General features: G+C 38.8%; 11 protein-coding genes across 11 annotated transcripts; 5 read left to right on the top strand and 6 right to left on the bottom strand. All coding sequences in view use genetic code 12, as the record gives it.

Annotated features, from left to right (window-relative positions):
* Window positions 1-471: 471 nt before the first annotated feature.
* On the top strand, window positions 472-2,727 carry AFG2 (AAA+-type ATPase; the record flags this gene model as incomplete). Its single annotated transcript, XM_001525128.2, has 1 exon — window positions 472-2,727. The coding sequence occupies one exon, from the start codon at window positions 472-474 to the stop codon at window positions 2,725-2,727; it is 2,256 nt and encodes a 751-aa protein (XP_001525178.2).
* A 79-nt stretch (window positions 2,728-2,806) lies between these two features.
* On the bottom strand, window positions 2,807-3,958 carry PEX19 (Peroxisome chaperone and import receptor; the record flags this gene model as incomplete). The annotated part of the gene is made up of 1 exon (XM_001525127.2): window positions 2,807-3,958. One exon carries the CDS (start codon window positions 3,956-3,958, stop codon window positions 2,807-2,809), a length of 1,152 nt encoding a protein of 383 aa, XP_001525177.2.
* Window positions 3,959-4,582: 624 nt separating this feature from the next.
* Window positions 4,583-6,427, bottom strand: PTC5 ([Pyruvate dehydrogenase [acetyl-transferring]]-phosphatase 1, mitochondrial; the record flags this gene model as incomplete). The annotated part of the gene is made up of 1 exon (XM_001525126.2): window positions 4,583-6,427. The coding sequence occupies one exon, from the start codon at window positions 6,425-6,427 to the stop codon at window positions 4,583-4,585; it is 1,845 nt and encodes a 614-aa protein (XP_001525176.2).
* A 1,154-nt stretch (window positions 6,428-7,581) lies between these two features.
* PVL30_002594 (uncharacterized protein) lies at window positions 7,582-9,102 on the top strand (the record flags this gene model as incomplete). The annotated part of the gene is made up of 1 exon (XM_001525125.2): window positions 7,582-9,102. One exon carries the CDS (start codon window positions 7,582-7,584, stop codon window positions 9,100-9,102), a length of 1,521 nt encoding a protein of 506 aa, XP_001525175.2.
* Window positions 9,103-9,323: 221 nt separating this feature from the next.
* DCP2 (mRNA-decapping enzyme subunit 2) lies at window positions 9,324-12,005 on the bottom strand (the record flags this gene model as incomplete). The annotated part of the gene is made up of 1 exon (XM_001525124.2): window positions 9,324-12,005. The coding sequence occupies one exon, from the start codon at window positions 12,003-12,005 to the stop codon at window positions 9,324-9,326; it is 2,682 nt and encodes an 893-aa protein (XP_001525174.2).
* A 558-nt stretch (window positions 12,006-12,563) lies between these two features.
* ATP10 (Mitochondrial ATPase complex subunit atp10) lies at window positions 12,564-13,466 on the top strand (the record flags this gene model as incomplete). The annotated part of the gene is made up of 1 exon (XM_001525123.2): window positions 12,564-13,466. One exon carries the CDS (start codon window positions 12,564-12,566, stop codon window positions 13,464-13,466), a length of 903 nt encoding a protein of 300 aa, XP_001525173.2.
* Window positions 13,467-14,862: 1,396 nt separating this feature from the next.
* On the top strand, window positions 14,863-15,219 carry RPS20 (40S ribosomal protein S20; the record flags this gene model as incomplete). The annotated part of the gene is made up of 1 exon (XM_001525122.1): window positions 14,863-15,219. The coding sequence occupies one exon, from the start codon at window positions 14,863-14,865 to the stop codon at window positions 15,217-15,219; it is 357 nt and encodes a 118-aa protein (XP_001525172.1).
* A 739-nt stretch (window positions 15,220-15,958) lies between these two features.
* On the top strand, window positions 15,959-17,314 carry RIO2 (Serine kinase; the record flags this gene model as incomplete). The annotated part of the gene is made up of 1 exon (XM_001525121.2): window positions 15,959-17,314. The coding sequence occupies one exon, from the start codon at window positions 15,959-15,961 to the stop codon at window positions 17,312-17,314; it is 1,356 nt and encodes a 451-aa protein (XP_001525171.2).
* A 228-nt stretch (window positions 17,315-17,542) lies between these two features.
* Window positions 17,543-19,384, bottom strand: SSB1 (Heat shock protein ssb1; the record flags this gene model as incomplete). Its single annotated transcript, XM_001525119.1, has 1 exon — window positions 17,543-19,384. One exon carries the CDS (start codon window positions 19,382-19,384, stop codon window positions 17,543-17,545), a length of 1,842 nt encoding a protein of 613 aa, XP_001525169.1.
* Window positions 19,385-19,959: 575 nt separating this feature from the next.
* Window positions 19,960-20,790, bottom strand: PVL30_002588 (uncharacterized protein; the record flags this gene model as incomplete). Its single annotated transcript, XM_001525118.1, has 1 exon — window positions 19,960-20,790. The coding sequence occupies one exon, from the start codon at window positions 20,788-20,790 to the stop codon at window positions 19,960-19,962; it is 831 nt and encodes a 276-aa protein (XP_001525168.2).
* Window positions 20,791-21,799: 1,009 nt separating this feature from the next.
* Window positions 21,800-22,909, bottom strand: PTP1 (tyrosine protein phosphatase 1; the record flags this gene model as incomplete). The annotated part of the gene is made up of 1 exon (XM_001525117.2): window positions 21,800-22,909. The coding sequence occupies one exon, from the start codon at window positions 22,907-22,909 to the stop codon at window positions 21,800-21,802; it is 1,110 nt and encodes a 369-aa protein (XP_001525167.2).
* Between the last annotated feature and the right edge of the window lie 1,186 nt (window positions 22,910-24,095).

Below are 24,095 nucleotides of genomic sequence, written 5' to 3'. Positions count from 1 at the left end.
AGCCGTAGTAGTTGCTGAAGCATTTTGTTGAGCACAGTCTAGCTCGTAGTGATCCACAAACTAAAGACCAAGAGTTTAGCAACCCACATTTTCCACTCATATCAAGTTCATTAGATTTACAAGAAATCGAGTGAGTAAGTGAAGAGTAGTATTTGTTGTTTCTCCTTGCTATCTACTTTACTTTTGACTATGTTTCTTCAATTTTTTTCTCCCCCTCCCCCCTTCCCCAAGTAGCATCTTCTCTAGCGAATCGTAAATTTTAAGTTTCGCATCATCACTTTCCTATATGTGTTTTTTTTTTTGCCTGTTTCAATTTCATCTTCATCTTATTTTTTTTCTTTACTTTGGGATCTTGTATTTTTACTTCCGCACCATCGCCAATTTGCAACCTTCGTCTCTTATCTTATATCTTTCTTTTCCAGAACTGTAAATACTTCGTCATTTACATATTACAAAACAGTGTGCGATACCATGGCCCCGAAACTGTCAGCAAAGAAGGCTACAGAAAAAGCACCCAGTAGTGAAACTGCTAGTGTCAAAAAATTCAAGATGCCTAAACTGTTTATTGTTCGACCGCACGTGAACCCACTGGCAAAGACAATGGCCAATGTCTACCTCAACCAAGAGACTTTTGATGCAATGGAGTTCAAGAACGGGCAATTTGCATGTATTAGTCCTATGAATGGCAAGCCTGGTATAATTGCCTTGGTTAAAGCGAGCTCAGATGCTGCGGTTGCTGATAATGTCCTCTTATTATCGGAAAATTTCAGAAAGCTTGGTGGTTTTCTTTTGGGAGAACGTGTAAATATCACAAGGAATGACCGGCAGCCACCTTATGCTTCAGAAGTAGTGGTAAATGGTGCGGACTTGTGCAAGGAAGTGCTTGGAGACGTGGGATTGATCTATCCTGGCTTGAGAATAAATACGGCTGATAAAGAAGTCACAATAATTGATGTTGCCAGCTCGATAGAGAGTGAATTGGGCTCACTAACTCTAAATAGTACTAGTCCACCTCCCACAGTTTCCCCGCCGTATTTGATGACTTCACAAACAACTTTAACTAATACCAGTGAGTCCAAGCCATCTGCAACAAAATACCCATATCTTCCACAAGATTTGGCTTATTCTGATATTGGCGGATTACAAAAACAAATTGACGTCCTTCAGTCGACAGTGGAGCTACCCTTGCATAACCCATCTTTGTTTACAGATTTTGGAATTGCACCGCCTCGAGGTGTCTTATTGCATGGACCACCGGGAACGGGTAAGAGCATGCTCCTTCGATGTGTTGCGCAAAACGTCAATGCGCATGTCTTGACTGTGAGCGGGCCGTCAATAGTTTCAAAATATTTGGGAGAAACAGAAAATGCCCTTCGTTCAATTTTTGAGGAGGCGTCAAAGTATCAGCCCGCGCTTATTATAATGGACGAAGTAGATTCCCTTGTTCCGTCTAGAGATTCCGATGATTCAGGCGGCACGGAGAATAGAGTAGTGGCAACTTTACTCACAATGATGGATGGGTTAAGCTATAATTCACAAGTTGTTATTGTTGGTGCTACTAATAGGCCCAATTCTATCGATATCGCGTTGCGAAGACCTGGCCGCTTTGATCAAGAAATCGAAGTAGGTATCCCCGATGCTGATTCTCGTAGAGATATTTTGCAAAAACAACTCGATCGGATGAACCTAGCAAAATTCAATTTGACTGCAGAAGATATCACTGAAATGGCTGCTAAAACACATGGTTACGTTGGAGCTGATCTCTCGGCGTTGTGTCGCGAAGCAGTTATGAAGGCCATCAGCCGGGGTCTTGCGCTGTCGTTGCCACACAATGAGATAAAAGTGACGATGCAGGATGTTTACGATGCACTAGCCGAAATCAGACCATCGGCAATGCGAGAAATATTTTTGGAGACACCGCAAGTTCGTTGGTCAGATATAGGTGGTCAACAAGAGTTGAAGCGGAAACTAAAGGAAGTTGTTCAATTGCCGCTCGAGGCTGCTTCGTCGTTTGCCAACTTGGGAGTAAAGTCTCCCAAGGGTGTGCTTTTGTATGGCCCGCCAGGTTGTTCAAAGACGCTTGCGGCAAAGGCGCTTGCCACTGAATCTGGTTTGAACTTTTTGGCGATCAAGGGTCCTGAGATATTCAACAAATATGTTGGTGAAAGTGAACGTGCAATTAGAGAGATGTTCCGCAAAGCGAGGGCTGCCGCGCCATCTATAATCTTTCTAGATGAAATCGACGCAATAGCAGGCGACAGAGACCAAGATGGCACATCGGCCTCAAAGAATGTTCTTACTTCATTATTGAATGAGATCGATGGTGTTGAAGAGCTCAAAGGGGTTGTTATAGTAGGCGCTACAAATAAACCATCTGAGATTGATCCTGCTTTGCTCCGTCCTGGAAGATTGGACAGGCATATATATGTTGCTCCGCCAGATCTCGAGGCTAGATTACAAATACTCAAAAATTGTTCTCGTCGATTCAATTTGGGCGATGACGTCGATTTGAATAAATACGCCGAGCTTACCTCGGGGTGTTCAGGTGCTGAAGTTACATTATTATGTCAGGAAGCTGGTCTCAATGCCATAATGGAATCAAGGGACGCGAATCGTGTTGAGAATAGACATTTTGAAAATGCTCTAAAGGGTATCTCCAGAAACATAAGTCCAGAGATGTTGGATTACTACAGGGCTTTTTCTAGGAAATCAGGAATTAGTATATAAGCTTGCTTCATCAATTACAAAACATAACAATTTCGTCATCTACCGCGACCAGTACTTCTCTAGACACTCCTGGTAACTACTATTGTTGCTGGCATCCTTCTTGTAAATTTTTTTCAAAATTAGGCGGCAAATCCTTGTCGTTGAAAGCAAATGCGTCATTGCCACCTACACCTCCTGCAGCAGCAGCACCACCACCACCACCAAGACCTGGTAAAAATCCCTCTCCTTCTCCTACCAAATCCACTGGTGGTTGTCCCAATTCTTGTAGTGACTCCAAAAGCGTATTAACCTGGTCACGCTGCTGCTTGTTAGCGTCGCTATAATCCTTGCTTTCAAAGATATCGACAATCTCTTGCGTGATTTCATATTGCTTATTGTAGTTGTCATATTTCAGGCTTTCCAACTTGTCTTTATTCTCCTTCAAGTACTCGGGGAATTTTTGATTAAGGTCTTTGATGGGCTCATACAAAACCTCCTTGGAGCTCAACTGCTCTAACATTTCAACCAATAGTTTGCTCATATCCATATCACCAGCACCGCCCAACCCATTCTCGCCCATTCCAGCAAGTAGTTGTGTTAATAAATCTTCTGGGTTTGAGCCCAAATGATCATTCTTGATCTTTGAGTCGATATCTTCTCCAGATTTACGCAACCTCTCCATTGTCTCCTTCATCACGTATTCGAAATTTGCAGGTTTGGCTGACTCTTTTTCAACTTCCTCTCTATGCTCAGTTTCAAACTGACTGACCAAGGTAGCAAATTGCTCTTGCGTTTCGGGATCTTCTATATTCATATCCTTCATCAACTCGGCAATAGACTTTTGAAAATCTTCGCCAAGTGGGTTTGTTGGATCCTTTCTTGGTGTTTCCGAATCACGTTGGACACCTGTGGTAGCATTGCTCTTTTCGGTTTGGGATTGGTTCTCGATTGTCGAACCTGGTGGTTTGCTTAGCACATCATCAGCAAAATCATCTAACAAATCGTCAAGATCATCTACGTCATCAGTACTTGATGGCTTTGTCTCTTGCTTAGCCTTGGATGATGCTGCAGTTGTTGTTGTTGTTGAAGGTTGAGAAGAGGATGTGATAGTGGGATCAGGAGCAGGATCAGGAGCAGAATCAGCAGTTGGTTGACTCAATTGGTCCGTTGACTTTGTCAACACTTGTTCACCGGTATGAACAGTATCATTCTTTGCACTCGTGCTCTGCTTATCTTGACTAGGCTTTGACATATTAAAGAATTGGAAATGAAATCTGAATGTATGAAAATTAATACAATGAATGTTCTTTTTCTTGTTGTAATTGAAATTTGAAAAAAAAAAAAATGTTCTCCGTCGCCCCTTCCCCCTCCACACCACACCACATTATTTCCTTTCCCCTCCCCTCCCCTCGCCCCGCGGCAAATGATTAATTAAATTCTCAATGGAATTCATTTGTACTTCTTTTTTTTTTGTATATTATTTTTTTTATTTTTTTTTATTATTATTTTTTTTTTCCTTTCCAATTTTGGCCGCACAAAAAAAATTGGAAATTAATGCCGTGGTTCACAGTGTCTTGCCTTCCCCTCCTTCCCAACATACCCCACATTTTCTACTTCAAGAGAACTTCAACTACGAAGAAAATGAAAAAATAAAAACAAAAAAAAAAAAAAAAGAGAGAGAGAATTGAAGCAAATTTTAGCAAAGGTGAAAACACATGGGTTTCGAGTAGATGTTAAGCGCTCACCTTTTGTCTCTGCATTTTCTTTTGTTTCTCCCTCTGAACCTCAAATGAAAAAAAAATCTTCATCGTGTATTCGTATACTCTACAAAGCCTTTTATACTGCTTATTTCTTTTTTATTTCAATATGTCTAGCATCACAACTTTGGCTTTGATGCGTCGGGACCACCAGCAGTTGCTTCAGCATTGATCTCCAACTTACCTGCCTCATTAACTCCGCCAGTACTACCGTCCATCATTGGATTCGCACCAAAGAATACCACAGTCACTGTCAAGTCATCTCTATACCTTCTTGACACTGGGTTTGGTATCGAGATAATCATCGATGTTTGTTCTTTTGATCCACCATTGGACAATGCATTACGGATCAAATGGGTGGAAACGTTCTTGTCCTGGAGTAAGAAACCGCCACCGCTACTGCGTCTCAAGGGCTTTTTGCTTGCCTTGTCCATTGTGATATCTTCAACTTCTGGTAGCTTGTTCTCACCAACGGTTCCAAAAAAGTTCCAAAAGGACTTTTGTGGCTTGATCATTTTTTCCCTCTCCATCCATTTGACAACTAGCCCCACAATCTCCTCGTTGCTTAGCATCTCATAGAGACCGTCGCTTGCCATGACCAAAAACTCATTGTTATCTGGATTAATCTTGGTTGATGTAATAACAGGTTCTGCCGTCACATACGGTGGAGACTTTAAGTTATTCGGTAATCTTTTACCAAAAAACTGCTTATAGATTCTCTCCTGGATTGAGGCAGGAAGTTTGTATCGGCAATCTCCAAAAGCCCTCGTTGGCTCTAAGCTTCCCAATACACGACCATTGCGAATAACTTTTGGTTCGTCTGGATGTTCGCTGATAATTCTTGCAACCTCAGTTGGATTTGCGCCTGTTTGATCAATGCTTAATTGCCTTGCGGTCCAGTGGTTGTTCTTGTACGAGCCCAAGATAGCTCTCGAGTCACCAGTCACTGCAACTTTTAGCATCTTGGAGTTGGTGTCGTAAAAAGCCAAAAGAGCACAAGAGCCTGATAATGCCGGCATTAACAACTCGGCTGCTTTCGCCTTGTTTCCATCCGTAAGCAACTTCTCGATATTCTTGTTAACAATCTCGTGATCCAATTTCAAAAACCCATTCTTAATAGCCTGATCAATTGTAGCGCTATTGGGAACATACCTCAAGTTTTCTTCACCTTGAACTGGTTTGTAAATGGTACCCAATTCATTGATAACGTAATTGATCATCTCATCCCTCAACTTAGAGCTAGTAGTCCAACCCCCATGTCCGTCAAACACACCAAAAAACATCCAATCAGTGGTGGTTTTGATATTGTTATCTTGTAGAATGGGTACTTGGATAATCTCTTCTGCCCTATCGTCCTCTATAGGGGAGTTTGAAGGAAGCTGGCAAATGTCGTACCTCGTAACACCTTTTCCTCTATTCACATAGTAACTTTCCTCGTATTGACGTAATTTAGTGTCTACTTGCTCATCATTTAGCAAAAAGATCCCTTCCTTATGTTGTTGATGGCTTATGCTGTTTTGCTGGTGCATAGAAGACGTACTGGTTGAAAAGAACTTCTTGTCATCCAACAACTGAGGTGGTCTTGAGCCAGTGGCTCCTGCCCCGCCAAATGCTCCTCCCGCTCCGGCTGCTGCTGCTGATGCTGCTGATGCTGCTGCTGCATTAGTCTGGGCAGCTGTCAATTGCGCTTGCTGCAGAGGTAATGTATCCAAGCTATAATAATTGGATTGGTTAAACACAATATAAGAGCCAACAATTATTATGCCAGAGACAAAAGCGACATTCTTTCCTTGCCTTTGATGGTCAGGTCTAGGTGTTTTGAAGATGTTCTTTGATAAATTTAGTAGTCTTGACGATGCTCTAGATGTCTTGCTTGTTCTTGATAACAATCGTTTGCTGATTACTTGGAATTGCTTGTTTGTCAAATACATCAACTTTGGTCTAGTGGATAACACATAAGACATGATTGGAATGTTTATTGGTAAAAGATGCTCAGGGTAGATTACAAAGAAAATGTGAAACTGATGGTGTGCAATAAATGTGCTTGAAAATGTTTTTTTTAAAATATATTACCGCATATACTGGAGATAAAAATATGAAGAAAAGAAAAAGATCACTTGAATATGATTCTATTTACTCTAGTGGTGGCTTATGTTGAGTTTAACACTTGGCTTTATTATCACGGTTGTGGTTGTAGTTGTAGATGTGGTTGTAGTTGTAGTTGTGGTTGTGGTAATGGTGTGTGTGTGTGTGTGTGTAAGTGTGAAAGTGTTTATGTGTGATTTCGGTTCCTATTGCAAGCAATCAATTGGCAAATTCCCTCCAAGGGGATAAAAAAGTAGGAATTAAAAATTATAAAAAAAAAAAAAACAGAAAAACAAATTCCCCATGGATTTACTCAGGTGCGTGCAAAAGTTTACAATTTAACTATGCCTTATCTCTAGCCATTTTTATTGATATTGATATTAAAATAAGATGGTATGGATGGTTGCCTTTTTCTATATCGTATAATGCTTTCAGTTTGTATGATATTATCACTCTTGAATCAACTAATCAACTAATCAACTTATTAAATAATTAACCAAACTAAACTAAACTAAACTAAACTATTTCAAACTAATTCAAGCTAAACTAAACTAATCCAAACTAATACAAACTAAAGTACTTCAAGCTGGTCTCGGGATGAAATAGGATTTGTTCTTTCTCCCTTCATGTTTGACTTCACCAACTCTATCTTGCTCGCCTCTCTCTCTCTAGATCCTTCATCTGTTGGACTGCTTTTCCTCATCTCTCGTAATCAACTTGCGCCTTTTCCGTAAAAGAATGTCGAATGCTTCTGGCTTTGCGATTAAACTTAAACTTTTTGTACCAACCTTTAATTGCAATACCCTCGCTTAAAATTAAAATCAAATCAGCTTCTTTTCCAAATTACAAAATTCCTCTTTTAAAATTTTCCATTTTCCTTTTTCCATTTTCCTTTTTCCATTTTCCTTTTTCTTTTTTTTCCCTTTTCCTTGTGAATTTCTAGCAACTCTGTAGTTTAAATCTATTGGTTGTAGATTTATGTTTGGGAGAAAGTCGAATTGATTAAACTATTCTTGATGAGAACTTTGTCAGTATGATGGGGTTCGATAGAGTTTCGAAAACTGGCGCTAGGTACCGGAATTACCCTCTCAGCCAAAAAGTAAGGAATGGAAGGAATACGAGAAAAGAGGGATGTGAAAAACGCAACAAAAGGACTAGAAAAGGATACACGTCCAATGCGTTCAAGGAAAAAAATTTGCAACTATTTGGAAGAAGCTTGGAGGAAAAATATTCACGAATTGGTGGCGGTAATAGTAACAGTGGCAGTAACAGTGGCAATGGCAATGGCAATGGCGGTAATGCTGCAAATGGTGTGATTGGTTTAAATGCTGATGTGGGCGGTGTGAATGAATTAACAAATACAATTGACTTTGCGATACCGTCTAGAAGCCAATATCTATGGAATTTGTTACCCCCTAGACTAGGATTTGATTCAAAATATTATACAAAGACTAAGGTAGGTAAAAAGTTACAATCTTTAAAAAGTCTTTGCGTCGACCACATTGCATGGAACATTGCTGGAGTTGACCTGATGGCCTTGAGTTTGATCCCCTGGTCAATAGCTAAACAGATTTGGAACCGCGTATTGCACAACAACATGGACTCTTTTGATGTGTACCTAGCATTTGCAAACAATTTTGCTCAATTTTCCGATTTTCATTGCCATAAGCATACTTGGGATCCAAAAAGTACCACAATACGTGATTATGTGATCCAGCAAATTAGAGAGCCGAAATATGTCAAGTACAGGGTGGAAACGTTTTTAGAGAATGTCTCAGCGCAGCATTTTGCCACAACCTTATCCAGGGCCCCCGGAGACATTGTTTTGGAGATTACTAGTACTCGTTGGAATCGTGAGGACTTTTTCCATTTATTCAATATTAACAATTTGCGTTGTCTCAGTCTTGTGGGCACACTTGTGGACGACTCGTTTTTGCGAGGGTTGGAAACGTCTATGAAGATGGGGAAATTGAAGAATTTGACGTGGCTAAAAATTCGAGCTTCAAAAGTCACACTTGAAGGTATAACTAGGTTTTGCAAGCTGAAAGCGGTGTTTGATAGTGGACTTGTTGCTATCAGTGTAAATCATCGTGCATTGCTAACAGAATGGAGATTACTAGATACAGAACTAGCTCAACAATTAAACAGAACTTCTTTTGGACATGCGTACAAGATTTTGAGAGGGAAGTTACTGTCCTACGCCAAAGTCAATACCAGTTCCAATGGAACTGTCAAGCTTAAAACCACTACTGGATCGGCAACTGGATCCGCAACTGGACAAGATATTAGTAAAGATAATAATCACTTAGGTACCGAGATTTTGGATGTGAAAGTAGTTAGCAGCCAGTATGAATCTGCTAAAAGTATACAATCTTCATGGGAACAGAGGTTATTAATAAATAGTGGCCATGAAACGCGCAAACTCGATGACTTTGTATATTTACGAATGCGACGTGAAAATAAAAGTATCTTGGCCAAGCCTGTTGCCAACACACCTACTGAAAAGAAAAGAAAACAGATAAAAACAAATTTCAAAAATTATTTCAGCTTATAGTAGACAGAAATAGATCACACTGATGCGGTTATGCTATATATCATAAATTGCAGAGTAATCTAACTTAGTCTGATGTAATGTAAATTGAATTAGCTTAACTTAGTTTAATTGAATTTAATTTAATTAAATGTAATTTAATATAATTTGATGTAATATAATGTAATGTAATGCGATGTAGTAGGCAGTGGTTTGTTAGAGCGATAAATGACCACTAGCCAACCTTACTCGTCGTCACTTTCAACATCAAAATTTCTGTACGTCCTCATTGTAGCCGGTTCATCGTAAATGTAATCGTTTACCAGGAAATTTTGAAAGTCTTCAAAGTCTTCAAAGTCTTCAAAGTCCTGGAAATTTTCAAAGCTTGGGACAGTTGCATCGGTGCGAGCAGAAGTTTTCAAATCAATACCACCAATATTGCCCAATTCGTTAGTTATTGGTTGATTCAATTTCATACTCTTTTCAAGAAAATTTGACTCTTGGGGAGCATTGGTATTGCCCCAAACATTGGTCTGAGTGGTCACTTGGCCAATATTACCAAATCTGCCACCATGGTCATTGTTCTTTGTATTCAGTGGTTTCTTGCCAAGCAAACTCAACAACTTACTGGCAGAGGACCCGTCGTCAAGTTGACGTGTATTGTCCTTGTGTTTTTGGGAACCATTTGGACTTTGTAAAATCGAGTCACTGCCTACCGCCTTATTAGTTTGTTGCGCTTCTGGCGCGGGTGAGGGTTTCTGGAGCAAACGTAAAAAATCCTTTGTTGGGGAAACAAGGATTGGTGGTGTTGTATTGTCTCTTGTATCGCCGAGTCCATACTCCTTCAGAGCAAACACTCCTTCTTGTTTTGGTTCATCAGTTGCTTTCTTTGTTAAAAGACTCATGAGGTCTGCACTAGCAGCTCTATTGTACTCTCCTTTTCGCCACTCTTCTGATTTTTTGGAAACTGGCGTTTCTGAGCGATTTAATAGCAAAGGTTGTGATTGTGATATTGATTGCTCAGGAGCAGTTGCTATCTCACTCGTCCTTGCACTTGCACTTGCACTTGCACTTGCATTTGTACTTACATTTGTACTTACATTTGCACTTTCATTGGCTGTGGCTGGTGCAGTATCGTTTTCACTATCAGTAGCATTCGCAGATTTCGGTCTTGCACTATCAAATAAAGATGCCAAATTTAGATTATCCGATCTTTTAAGCAACTTAACTTTCTTTCCTGGCTGTGGCTGTCTTTTATATGATGAGCGAATAGACTCTTCAATCTCATTAGAAGGCAACTGACGTTGCGACAAAATATTCGATTTTCCATTAAGTGTTTTGTAATTTGATCCTTCCAAATCGCGACCGTCTACAGATTGTCTGCCACTTTTATCGGAAAAAACGCGGCTTTTTATGCTTTCATCGGCAACGGCCGATGCATTCTGATTGGGCTTTGCATTTTTTTTGTCTTTAAATATGGAAATAGGGTCGTTTTTGATCTTGTTTGTTTGTTGCATTTGGTCAGTAACAAAGTTTTCTGGCGCTTTGGATTTCTTGGGAAAAACACTTAATAGTTGTTGCGCTTTGGAGTGAATATTGGCTGCACTTGTTGAAGAATTTTGGTTGTTATTGCTGCTACCATTGTTGTTGTTGTTGTTGCTCTCTTTTTTATCAGATTGGGTTCTCAAAATTGATAATAGCTCTCCCAGATTGGCATACGGCTTTTTAAAAGTATCTGGGTTAGGTGCAACAGCTTGCTGAAGCAAATGGGTTTCATTGTGTGTGGGAGTTTGTTGGTGTTTATTTTGCTCAAAGAATTGCTGTTGCTGTTGTTGTGGAAATTGATGTTGGTGTTGGTGTTGGTACTGAGGTTGGTACAGGTTCTGGAATGACTGGCCTGGGTACTGGGGCTGGTATCGCATCTCAGTGAACATTGGTAATTGGGTTTGTATTGATGGAGGTAGTAGAATATTAATGCTGTCTTTGCTAGCCGCTTCAGCCAGTCTTGAGTCATTTGCTTCCTTTCCGGCGTTGGGGTTTACTCTTTGAAGAATGTTGAGCAATTCTCGCCCTGCATCAGGCACCTCCACCGATTTTTGCTTTTGTTCATTTGTATTCGAGTTCACTTGTGAATCTGCATTTGTACTTATATTCAAGCCCATAAGCTTCTTGAGTCTCTGCTCCAATTGTAAGATCAGTTCTCCTCCATTTGGACCTTGACTCTTGTTAACCCATTTCAAAAGTGGCTTAAGCATGGTTCCAACAATGAAATATGTACTTGAACTGTTTTTGACTTTTTTCGGTAAAGACTTTATGTCAAACCATTTAATGTCTGAAATCTCAAACCGAGCAATGGGCTCAAACTTGGTAGATTCCGGGATGTTTTTAACAAAAAATATTTTGTAGTTTTTCCCCTTTATTGTACGTTCAACAAAATCATTTTCGTCGATAAAAGGTCTGCAATCAAATCCAATCTCCTCTCTGACCTCTCTCACTGCACAGTCCACATCGCTTTCATCCTTGGAGATCTTTCCTCGTGGAAACGACCATGCATTGGACTCAGTTCCTTTTACCAATAGCACTTTGGTCAAGTCCTCATTGAAAAGCGCTACTCCTCTAACGGGTATCGTGCTTTTGTATCTTCCAAACCTTGCCAATGCATCCGCAGGATCGCCCCATTTCCACAACAAGGGACATTTTTCCAATAGTCTTGCCGAAAACGTCTTCATCTTCATTGAAGGTAACTCTGGGTTGAGCTGCCTAACAAAGTCCAAGTAGAACCAATGGGCCTCCTCCACTTGGAAAAACACACGTTCAATTGATGAAAGATCTTCATCGGGAACATTGACCACAAATCGCACTAATAAGTCTTCTAGCACCCGATCAAGTGTTTGGTTGGCTAAACCATCTCCGAGTTCTATTGACATTTTTAAGTTCTTCTAGAAAAAATTAGCTCTCCGTTCGTAAGTTATACGTTGATATTGATGATGATGATGATGATGGTAATGGTAATGTTAGTGATAATGGTAGTAGTAGTGGTAGTGGTAGTGCTGATAATGCTGCTAATGCTGGTGATGCTGGTGATGCTGGTGATGCTGATATATGCAGCTAATAATTTCGTGATATTTGTCTATTTGAATATGTAGCGACAACGTTATTGCTCAATTCAGGCTAATGTATGGAATCCATATAATATTTCTCTGTTTCTCTGTAGAGCGACTACGTTGAGTGTAAGCCATCTGTTGTCTCGCCAGAGAGAAAAGTAAGAGAGAGTTGAGCGTGCTATTAAAAAATAATGAAAAAAATAAAAAATAAAAAATAAAAAATAAAAAATAAAAAATAAAAAATAAAAAATAAAAAAAATTTGAAACCTTTGTGCAAACAGGTTCTGGTTTCGCAACTTGACACTACCTTGATTGTTTCTTAAGGTAAACATCATCAACTCTCCCGTTCAAGTCCTTTGAGCTTTAACATCGAAAAAATCAATGAGCAAAGTCAACCGTCGACTCTTGAGTAGTGCGACTAAATGTTTGCAAAAGCAGTCGCTGCAGCAACTGCTGCATCTGCAGAAGTTACATCCCAGGTTTGTCGATACAATTAAGGAAGTGTCCAAACCTGCCCAGAAAGAGTCTCGCCAAATAACCAGACCTTTTGGATTGAAAGAACCGGTTTTATTGAATCATAAATTATCCGATACCTATTCTCTATCGAGCATTGCCAATGAAGTCTTTGGTGCTCGGGCCAAGGAGCGTCGTCAAAAGAATTTGGATTACGATTTGAAACACTCGCTGATTTTCGAGGCAAAATCATTTGAGAATACCAAAGGTAAGATCTTTAGTCCACCAATATCGTGGTTTAAGCAAGAAAAGTCTCTTTACTTTCCTGATTTTGTTGCTCAGACATTGCAAGGTGAAAAAGAAAGCTTTTATCAAGCTATTAGTGAAAAGTATAGTATAGTCCGTTTATTCAGTTCAGTTACCGGTGATCAATGCACAATGACATACTTTGATAGGGATGGCAAGGATCTATACTCCAAAGACTACAATTCTTTTGTGCAAGAGTTTCCAGATTTTCAAATTGTTGATATCAATATGCCTACAAGTTGGATTAAAGGGTTCGTATTGAACTTGTCGCTTCGCAACCTTAAAAAGAGTATACCTGTAGAGAGATATGATCGTTATTTCATCCTACCAAACCACATTTTGCCGCCAGATATAAGGGAAGAGCTCTATTGCGATAATCAGTGCTCTGGATACATCTATATCCTTGACAAAAATGGCAGAATAAGATGGGCAACTAGTGGGTATGCAACACCAGAAGATTCGACTCTTATGTGGAAAGTCGTGAGGGGCTTGCAGAAAGAGGCAACAGCGGCTCGGAATGCATGATGAGTGTAAGCAGACATCTCGTCATTACTATCGTTATTATTGACGTTGTTGTTGATGTTGTTGTTGTCGTTAAACAAAACGTGGGTGGTTAAAGATTTGCATAAAAAAATAAACATGTATCTTTCGAATTGAACGTTTCTAAAGATCGTTTTGCGGTAATGAACTTGAGAGGCGCAGATTTGTTGCCCCCATATAGAAGGGCTCATCCTTATTGTTGGAGGTAAAGTTTGCGTGCGACTCATAGATGGGAAATGAAAAATGAAAATTTAAAAAAAATTGAGAATAGAAAAGTATAAAATGAAAACGAGCAGAAAAAGTAAAGAAAGAAAAACATAGCATCTCAAATACACTATTCATAAACTTTTACCATGACCGATCATAGTCAACAACCATACTTCATTATGTTGTTGTTCTTTCTTTCTAAGAACTATGAATGAGCAATTGTATGTATTATCAGCATGTCAGCCTTTACTTGATGATGAAATTTTCAATTGGGAATCTCTCTGACAATCCAAAACAAATTTAAACTGGAGAAAAAACTTATTTAAATTGATATCTGACCTCAAAGTATTGGCATCACTTCGCTATGTATCAATTTGTTACTAACATGCAAATAGTTATAATGAGAGTTGACTTTAATTTTTTTTTCAATTCTGTGAAAAAGAAAAAGAGGAACATTCTTCTTTGTCAAAGTATATATTTATTTCTATTGTTCCTGCGTTTGTTAGTATGTATCACTACGTGTGGCCAAGATTATCACGACTCAGGAACTAGAGACTTTACTTGTAGATAGAGCTCAATTTCACAATGAGCAAAAGCAATAGATAAATGTTTGCTCTAATCCAATAGTATCTATGTATATAACATCCACTACTTTGATTTGATTATTGGTGATGCTAGCACAATTATGCTGCATTTGATGCTGTTTATGATGCTTAATTTTGATACATGGTGATGAATTGCATAATTATTTCTAAAGCCCTGGTTGTGTGATTCTTCACGTGACTTTAGTACATTTGCTTCTTTTTTTCGCACAAAATACACTTTTGGATGCTTTACTCTTTAGAGTAATGATAATCCATTTGGTAGCTCTTTACCTTTTACTTTCTGCTTCGTTTTAAAATATTTTTTTTTTCTGCTTTTTTTCCATTTTCAAAATTACTCGCGTTTCCCAGCCACAAAAAGAGATCCGCTTATAGTGCGCACTGGGGGGGTGCGAGTGTATTGGGTGTGCGAGTGTCTGTGAAAATTTCACACAAATATTACACCATGGCCAACATGAACCGTTCTTGTTCTTCTTCTTCCTTTTCCTCTTCTTCTTTTTCTTCTCTTTCTTCTCTTCTCCTCTTCAGCAACGTCATCAGCACCAACTAATACGTAAACTTAGTAATACAAGATGTCTACCATTCAAAAGGAAAAAGTTGATCAACAACCAGAGGAGCAAATCCACAAGATCAGAATCACCTTGACTTCTACCAAGGTTAAGCAATTGGAAAATGTTTCCGCTAACATTATCCGTAACGCTTCCCAAAGCAACATTGTTAAGAAGGGACCAGTTAGAATGCCAACCAAGGTTTTGAAGATCACCACCAGAAAGGCTCCAAATGGTGAAGGTTCAAAGACCTGGGATGCTTACGAAATGAGAATCCACAAGAGAGTTATTGACTTGCAAGCCCCAGCTGCTACCGTCAAGAAGATTACTCAAATCACCATCGAACCAGGTGTTGATGTTGAAGTCACCATTGCTGCTTAAATGCATGATGCCATTTTTTTAACGTATAGAAGAAATTTGCATCGCACGCTGCATCCAAGTGCTCTAGGCGCCGTGGATTTTAATTAATTCGCTGACGTTGCGGGTTAGCTATCAGGATTTGGTGTAGCAAACTAAACTAATACATTATGAAATGTTCTAATACTGTTGTTGCATTTTGCAACTTTTTTTTCTTCGTAGATGGTCACTAAAATAACTCATTTAATTGTGTAAGATGCACATACTTATGCAGACAATGTTTCTATCTACCTATTCCTATCCCTATTACATGTTTTGATGAATAAATGGTTTGAAGAATCTAACAAGACCTGAAGGAGGTGTCATTTTTTTTTCATTACAGACTATCTTTTTTCTTTCGATTAAGCTTTCTACTAGCACCTCTGATGCTTTGTTTTTTCTACTTGTCTTTCTATTTGTCTCTCTATTTGTCCTCTACGAAATCTTTAATCTAAAAAGAAAAGCAGTATAGGAAAATAGAAAAAAATATACATCGTAAACTACTGATTTGCGCTATATTCTTGTACTTTTCTTAATTTTTTGTGAAGAAATGTAAGCCAAACGCGATAGCAAGAGGTAGAGAGAGGTGGAGAGAGATGAGGTACAAATCAACGAGAACTTTCGTACCAATTTTCTATTCCCCACCCACTAATTCCATACAAACGCATACAGATATACATATATAATCTTGTGTTGATATATATATAGTTATTAGATATATACAATGAAATTAGATACATCACATTTGAGATACCTCACGTCCGATGACTGGAGAGTATTACAGGCTGTGGAGTTGGGGTCACGGAACCACGAACTTGTCCCCACGCAAATGATTCATTCTATATCTGGGATGCGATCACCATCGGGTACACAGCGTGCCATTGGTGATTTGGCTAAACTTAAGCTTGTTGCACGTTTGCGAAATGCCAAGTATGACGGATTTAGATTAACTTACAATGGATATGACTACTTGGCACTCAAGTCAATGTTAAATCGAGACACGGTATACTCTGTTGGTTCTACAATCGGAGTGGGGAAAGAATCGGATATCTTTTCTGTAAGTGACCCAAAGGGTGCACAGAAGGTAATGAAGGTGCACAGATTGGGACGTACTTCATTTAAAACAGTGAAGAATAACAGAGACTATTTAAAGAATAGGCAAACCTCAAATTGGATGTACTTGTCAAGGTTAGCAGCGGCAAAAGAGTACCAATTCATGCAAATATTGTATGACCATGGGTTCAAGGTTCCTCAGCCATTTGACAATTCAAGACACTGTGTCATTATGGAGTGGATTAGAGGTATCCCAATGAAACACTTAAACAGCTCGAACTTGAATGGAATTGATTACAAAAAACTATATTCCGACTTGATGCTATTCATTGTCAAATTGGCCAAACACGGTTTGATCCATTGTGATTTCAACGAGTTCAACATCATAATCAGAGATGAGGAGTCAGCGAAAGTGCATGGTCAATTTGTCGTTATTGATTTTCCTCAGTGTGTTTCCATTGAGCATGTAGATGCTAAAGAGTATTTTGATCGAGACGTTGAAGGCATTCGAGAATTTTTCAAAAAGAAATTCAGATATGACCCACAACATGATGCAAGTATGTTTGACACTGACGGTTACGGAGACGGATACAAATATGCGTACCCAAATTTTAAAAGAGACGTGATACGTGAGGCGCAACTCGATGTTGAAGTGCAGGCTTCTGGATATGCAAAGAAAAAAACTGGCCGACGAGAAGAGAAGGATTTGGAAAAGGCGGTCATGGGTATGAGAATTGTTCGAAATGAAGACGATGACCTTTCTGAAATTGAAAGTGGTGAAGAAGACGAGGACGACGAGGACGACGAGGACAGAGAGTACGATGAAAACGGCGAGCAAGTAGATGGAATGGGTGAATACGACAGCGAAGACGATCTTGATGAATTCAACGAAGGCATAGAAGGTCTTGAAGAAGATATCGATGCCGATCAAGAGAAGGCGGAGAATGAAAAAATCATTGAAGCTATCTCTGCTGGAGATAAAAAACTCAAAATGGACAAGTTAGGGAATTATATTTTAGAGGAGTGAGAGCTGAACATGGGGAGGGGGTAATGATATCGTCACAAAATTTTATATAGTTTAGTAATTTAGCTATAGTACCAAATGATTAAAAATTATAGAGAAATAGAGAAAATAAACAAAAGAAAGAAGAAAAGAAAGAAAGAAAGAAAAAAAAATTATTTAAACCGTAATGTTTATGACCATTAAAGATACAAAAATTTATGTAAAAAGAAGAATGCTCTAACTCAAACCCTTTTAACGAGTAGCCATACCCTTGGTGACAGCTCTCTTCAAAGCCAACTCAGCCTTTCTGTAGTCATCAGCAGATGAGTCTTCGATTTCCAAGGTTGACAAAGCGTCGGACAAAGCAGCCTCGATCTTGTCCTTAGCGGATTTCTTCAACTTAGCGCTCAAGACTGGGTCGGTAACAGTGGACTCAACTGAAGCAACGTAAGCCTCCAATTTTTGTTTTTGTTCGTGTCTCTTGGCGAAAGCGTCATCTGATGACTTGAATTTCTCAGCATCGTTGATCATCTTTTCAATCTCTTCAGTAGACAATCTACCGATGGAGTTGGAGATGGTGATGTTAGCAGATCTACCGGTTGACTTTTCAACAGCGGTAACCTTCAAGATACCGTTGGCGTCAACTTCAAAGATAGCCTCCAAGACTGGTTCACCAGCTTGCATTGGTGGGATGTTCTTCAAGTCGAATTCACCCAAAAGAGTGTTTTCACTACAGTTAACACGCTCACCTTGGTAAACTGGGAATTGAACGGTAGTTTGATGGTCAGCAACGGTGGTGAAAGTTCTTCTCTTGATGGTTGGAACAGTGGTGTTTCTTGGGACAACTGGGGCAAAAACGTTACCTTGCATAGCAACACCAAGAGACAATGGGATAACATCCAACAACAACAAGTCCTTGGTTTCATCGTTAGTGGATTGACCGGTCAAGATAGCACCTTGAACAGCAGCACCGTAAGCAACAGCCTCATCAGGGTTGATAGATTTCTCCAATTGCTTACCGTCAAAGAAGTCAGACAACAACTTTTGGACTTTTGGAATTCTGGTGGAACCACCAACAAGGACAACTTCGTCAACTTGGCTCTTGTTGATCTTGGCATCCTTCAAGACTTGCTCGACTGGGTCCAAGGTGGACTTGAACAAAGCAGAGTTAATGTCTTCGAATCTAGCTCTGGTGATGTTAGCTGAAAAGTCTTCACCGTCAAACAATGAGTCAATTTCAACAGTGGTTTGAGTACCTGAGGACAATGATCTCTTTGCTCTTTCACAAGCAGTTCTCAATCTTCTCAAAGCTCTAGCATCACCTGAGATGTCTGAACCAGTCTTCTTTTGGAACTCCTTCTTGAAGTGCTCCAACAAGTTGGTGTCGAAATCTTGACCACCCAAGTGAGTGTCACCAGCAGTAGCCTTAACAGTGAAAACACCACCAGTGATGTTCAACAAAGAGACATCGAAAGTACCACCACCCAAGTCAAAGATCAAAACGTGTCTCTCCTTCTCGGATTTACCAGCACCCAAACCGTAAGCAATAGCGGCAGCGGTTGGCTCGTTAATGATTCTCAAAACGTTCAAACCAGCAATGGCACCAGCATCCTTGGTAGCTTGTCTTTGAGCGTCGTTGAAGTAAGCTGGAACGGTAATAACAGCCTTCTCAACCTTCTTACCAATCTTGGCTTCAGCAATCTCCTTCATCTTGGTCAAAACCATGGATGAGATTTCTTGTGGTGAAAAGGTCTTTGACTCACCCAAGTACTCAACCTCAATTTGTGGTTGGCCGTTTTGCTCAACAACCTTGAATGGCCATGACTTGATATCCTTTTGGACAGAGTCATCGTCGAAAGCTCTACCAATCAAACGCTTAGCATCGAAAACAGTGTTTCTTGGGTTCAAAGCAGCTTGATTCTTGGCGGCATCACCAATCAATCTCTCTTCACTAGTAAAAGCGACGAAAGATGGAGTGACTCTGTTACCTTGCTCGTTAGCGATGATCTCAACTGCTGAGTCGTAAGTAGCAACACATGAGTAAGTGGTACCTAAATCGATACCAATAGCACCTTGAAAAACACCGTCAGCCATCTTTGTAATTAAATTATTTACTTTGGTTGTGGGATAAGGAAGTAAAGTATATTATATATACAAAAAAAGAAAGAAAAGAGCAAATGGGAAAAAAGAGGATGTGAAGACACTGAAAAATTTAACTGAAATTTTTTTTTTTCCAACTGAACTGAGCTCTGTGGGAAACGAAGCAAAATTCAAAGTGAGAAAAAAAAAAATTTTGAAAGAAAAAAAAATTGAAAAAAAAAAAAGTAAAAAAAAAAAAAAAAAAAAACTTTGAGAGACAGAAAGGGAGGAAGAAAAATTTAAATAAAATTTTTTCATCTCTTCCTCTTCTCCCGCACATTGGGTAAACTGTTGGGATATAGTTTTGGTAGCTGGTGCACGAGCTTGAAGGGGTGAGTTAATAAAAAGTGAGAGGTAAAAATGAGAGGTGTGGCTGGGCAGATGGGATGAGACACTACTTATTTGATAGAGTAGTATATTGTTTGATGGGACTTGGACTACTAAAATAGAATACATATATAAATATATATATATATATATATATATAAATGAAAAAATGAAAAAATGAAAAAATGAAAAAATAAAAAGGATCAATATCTTGAATCAAGTGCTTTGCCAAACTCATCTATAGCCACTTCTATATTCCTCTTTAACCCTCGAATAACGATTTCTTGCTTCGTATTTCTCTGGCTAGCGCAGAACGTGCTCCCAAATTCGTGAGTAGGTGGTAGCACGCGGATCCAGCACTTCAGTTGCACTCGAATAGAATTGAGTCTTGCACCTTCTCGGCCGAGCAATTTACTAACCTGTTTTTGGTTGAAATGTAGTCTTACAATTATTTCTTGGTTGTGAGTCTCATGACTTTTATGAGATTCGTGGTGTCTTGTGGAAAATATGTCTTGCCTTTTGAGTGTAATAAGGTGGCGAGCTGTGGCAATTGGCAAACTAGTTTCCTCCTTACCTTGAACAATGTGCTTATGCTTCACCCCGTACTCTTTGAGGACGTAATACTGATGTATTTTGTCTAGGTTTATATTTGAAATCTCGATAATGCCGTCATTGTAGAGTCCATCAAGATAAAAACAATCATTCATGTTGCCTTTTATCTTTATTGTGTCCTCCCTTTCCAATATGTTGCTAAAGATTACATGTACCAATTCTCTACTGGTTTCTTTTGAGATTGTAAGATGCCAGCATGACTCCCTGTAAGATCTGCAAATATGCAAATGACTGGAAGGGCTTACAGAATAGGTCATTATTCTTTGGCTCCATAGCTTACCCAACACTTCAATCAAACAGTTGGTTCCGCAAACTAGAGTTATGTCCGTATAGGAATTTTGTTTTTGTTGCCAAACAAGTTCATTAGAAAATTCAAAACGTATATCATCCTTCAAGATGAAAAATGACGAGATCAAGTCCATTGCAAGATTATCGTCAAAAAAATCATGTAGTCCTACTGGAGGACATAGATGTGTGGCAAATATTACTTGTATCGTACTTTTCGTTTTCTTTGATTTTTTCCTGCTTTTTCTGCATCTTTTGGTTCAGATTTGGTTGCAAATCTTTTTTTGCAACACAATTAAGAGATGGTAAGCTACTAGTACAAAAAAAAAACAAGACAAAAGGTTTTCTTCTATATGAACCTTTTTTTAGCTTCTCTAATATCTAAGTTGAAAAAATAAATTAGATTCAACTCACACCCTTAAACCAAATCACCACAATGATTGTGTTATCTAAACCATATTTAGTTAGTCCCCGATACAAAAAGGTTTGAGTGTGAACATTTTGTCATGTGAGATCTCATCTTCAAGAAAAGTATAATACCAACAGGCAATATACCAAAAGTGAAACAGTAGAAAAAACAAAACAAAACAAAGCAAAAAAACTATATAGCAAACTTTGTATATTAATCTATAGCTATATATTTTGTGCAAAAAAAAAAGAAGAAAAGAAAAGAAAACTTTTTAACCAATTTCAATCTCTAACCACACCGGTTCAAATGATCAATCAAAGTGAGAGAAAAAAGAAAAAGAAAAATAAAAAGAAAAAGAAAAACAAAGAGGATAAACACCTTTCTTAACCAAGTTCACTCGTACTCGAATCTAATTGTGTATTCTCCTATCGCATATGCCTGAATTGGAGAAGAACAGATTAACTGAAAACAGTCCAGATCCAATTGAGTCAGACCAAAGCAGTAGTAAACCATTTTTGGACCGACGCTTATTCCTTGAAAAGAGTACATAAAGGAATTTTTACTTTCAACAGCATTCAATCATTTTTTTTTTTATTCGAAACACATCCCCCCCTCCTCATCCTTCCTGTAACCATTTGAGCCATTTGAGCTATGTAAATCACCCAAAATGAGATCAAAAAGGATGGGAGGGAAGAGAGAGGGGGGGGTGAAAATGTGTTTGTTCACATGATTGTCACTTACTTTTGCAGATTAACAACTTCCGAGTCATCATTGCCCTCGTAGATTGCTTTGGCGACATCGTACAAGAACTGGTATTGGTAAACTGTTTGAACCATCATCATTCTCTTGGCTCTGAGTTGAGACACTGTTTTGTAAATCAAGTCTTTATGTCGGAGTTTTCTATCCAACAATTCCCGGAACAACTCCTTGTTTTTGAACAAATGATCATATACCATGAATGTCCCCGATCTTCCTACTCCTGCAGAGCAGTGTACTATTGGAACGGGTTGGTTCAGTTCGGGTTCCATCTGCTTGACTTCTAGAATATGCTTGGATAAGTTTGCCAAAGGCTTTGTTGATGGTGGTACTCTGGCGTCTGACCATTTGTAATAGTAGAAATGGTAAACTTTCTTGGTCTTGGATCCAGAGGTCAACTCCAATTCCGTTAGCAAGTAATCTTGGTGGGGATCCGGTGTCTCGCTTATGGATGTTATGGTCAAGTCCCTATATATGATGCCATCTTGGGTATTTATATTTGTAAAATCCCAGGTCTCGCCCTGCTCTGGCCAGTATTTGTCGCATTTGGTCATGCCTTGTTCGATTAGTGGTGTCACCATTGCAATGATCACGGTATCATTTCCTTGAAGTTCCAGCTGATGGAAACACATGGCCCAGAAATGGTTTCTAGTGTTTGGTAATGGGCCCTGGCATGCAATGTAGTCATTTCGTAATGACAATGTTCCCTCGCCACAATGAAGTTTCATGTATGATGCATTTATATAGTCTGAAAAAGCGTTTGCATCAGTCACAGGGAGAATGACTCTTGATGCATCGTATGGTGACACATTGGAGTACCTGTTTCGGCTTTTGTTAGATTTCTTCATTGCCGCTAGTAGTGTCCAAATGGAATCGATATCATTTAGCCCCTCGATGATCCTGTTTGATTCCAATTCATTCAACTCATCAAACTTTTCCCGTTGTTGCTGTGGTGTAACTGACAACACCATTGGTTTATCTTCTTTGTGAGTGGTCCTGTTGCTCAAGTTTTTCCCGTTCGATGATAATACTGCCGGTTTCTTGAATATGTTCATCCTTCGTGAAGTTAGTTGAGAAACTGTTAGATGCATATCTGGAATTGGATGGCCTGTCTCTTGCTAACAGTAGGTGGCTTTTTATTCTATTCTATTATATTTTATTTTTCTTATTTTATTTTTTATTTTTTATTTTATTTTCTCTACAGTTAATTTCTCTCTCTCTCTCTCTTTCTGTTTCTGTTTTTTTTTTTTTTTTTTTTGAGTTCTTTTTCTTTTGCTAGTGAGTAAATGAGTGAAGAAGGGGGGAAGGGGGAAGGGGGAAGGAGAAAGTGAAGGGGTGGAAAAAGCAATGGAACTTGCTGAGACTTGTTTTTTGGACAAATAGTAAATGTACTGAGGATCAAGAATAAGGGTTTGAGATAGTGGCTAAACAGAAGAAGTAAACAGAAGAGAAAGTGAACTGGTTTTGAAAAGTTGTTTTTTTTTTCTTTTTGATTTTTGAATTGGTGTTGCTTTCAAACAGAATGCTGTTCTTATTAACCAAGGTTAATTATACATTTGGTTCTATATAGTTTAGTAGAAACAATTTTTATTTTTTCTTTTGCTTTCTTTCTTTTTAAATTAAGGAGAAGAAGAATGGGAAATAAAAGACCCCACCGTATTCGGCGTGACTGTGAACGGCTACGACGGAAGCTATAACCGCAACCACAAGAGAAGGAAAGAGACGAAAGCGAAGGAGGAAAGAAAAAAAAAAGATATTATGAGCTGATTCGAGAAGGAAGCGGAAGCTGCAGGAACAAAAGACTGGGAAGGGAATGAATGGGAATGGGGAAGTAGGGGGTGGTAAGAGCAATAAGAGAAGGAGGCAACTACTCAGCCCATTGTTGAATCAGCAGAGTCGGCTCAAACTTCTTTAGATGACTATACAAGTGATACCGTAATAAAGTAGTATGCTCTAGTTTGGTTAACACGACATTTCTTTGTTGAGCATCCCACATTTGCAAAAAAAAAATTAGGAAATCAATAAACACACACAGATATATATATATATATATATATCTGTCTATAGTGGCGTATTGTAGACGAACAAGCATTCAATGTCGTTGGTTGACTTGAATGTTTTTACTTTTATTTTTCGTTTTCTTTGTCTTCCTTTAACATTCTTTGACTCGATGGTTGAATTTACTTATTGATACACTTTGTTCTTCTTTATTTTATTAGTTTTTTTTTTTGAATATAGAGTTGCTTCTCTATATTATATACTCTATGTCTCAGCTTT

This window comes from Lodderomyces elongisporus, chromosome 3, assembly GCF_030384665.1.
Source record: "Lodderomyces elongisporus chromosome 3, complete sequence".
In the NCBI taxonomy this organism is placed as follows: domain Eukaryota; kingdom Fungi; phylum Ascomycota; class Pichiomycetes; order Serinales; family Debaryomycetaceae; genus Lodderomyces; species Lodderomyces elongisporus.
This window is presented reverse-complemented; position numbering and strand designations above follow the sequence as displayed.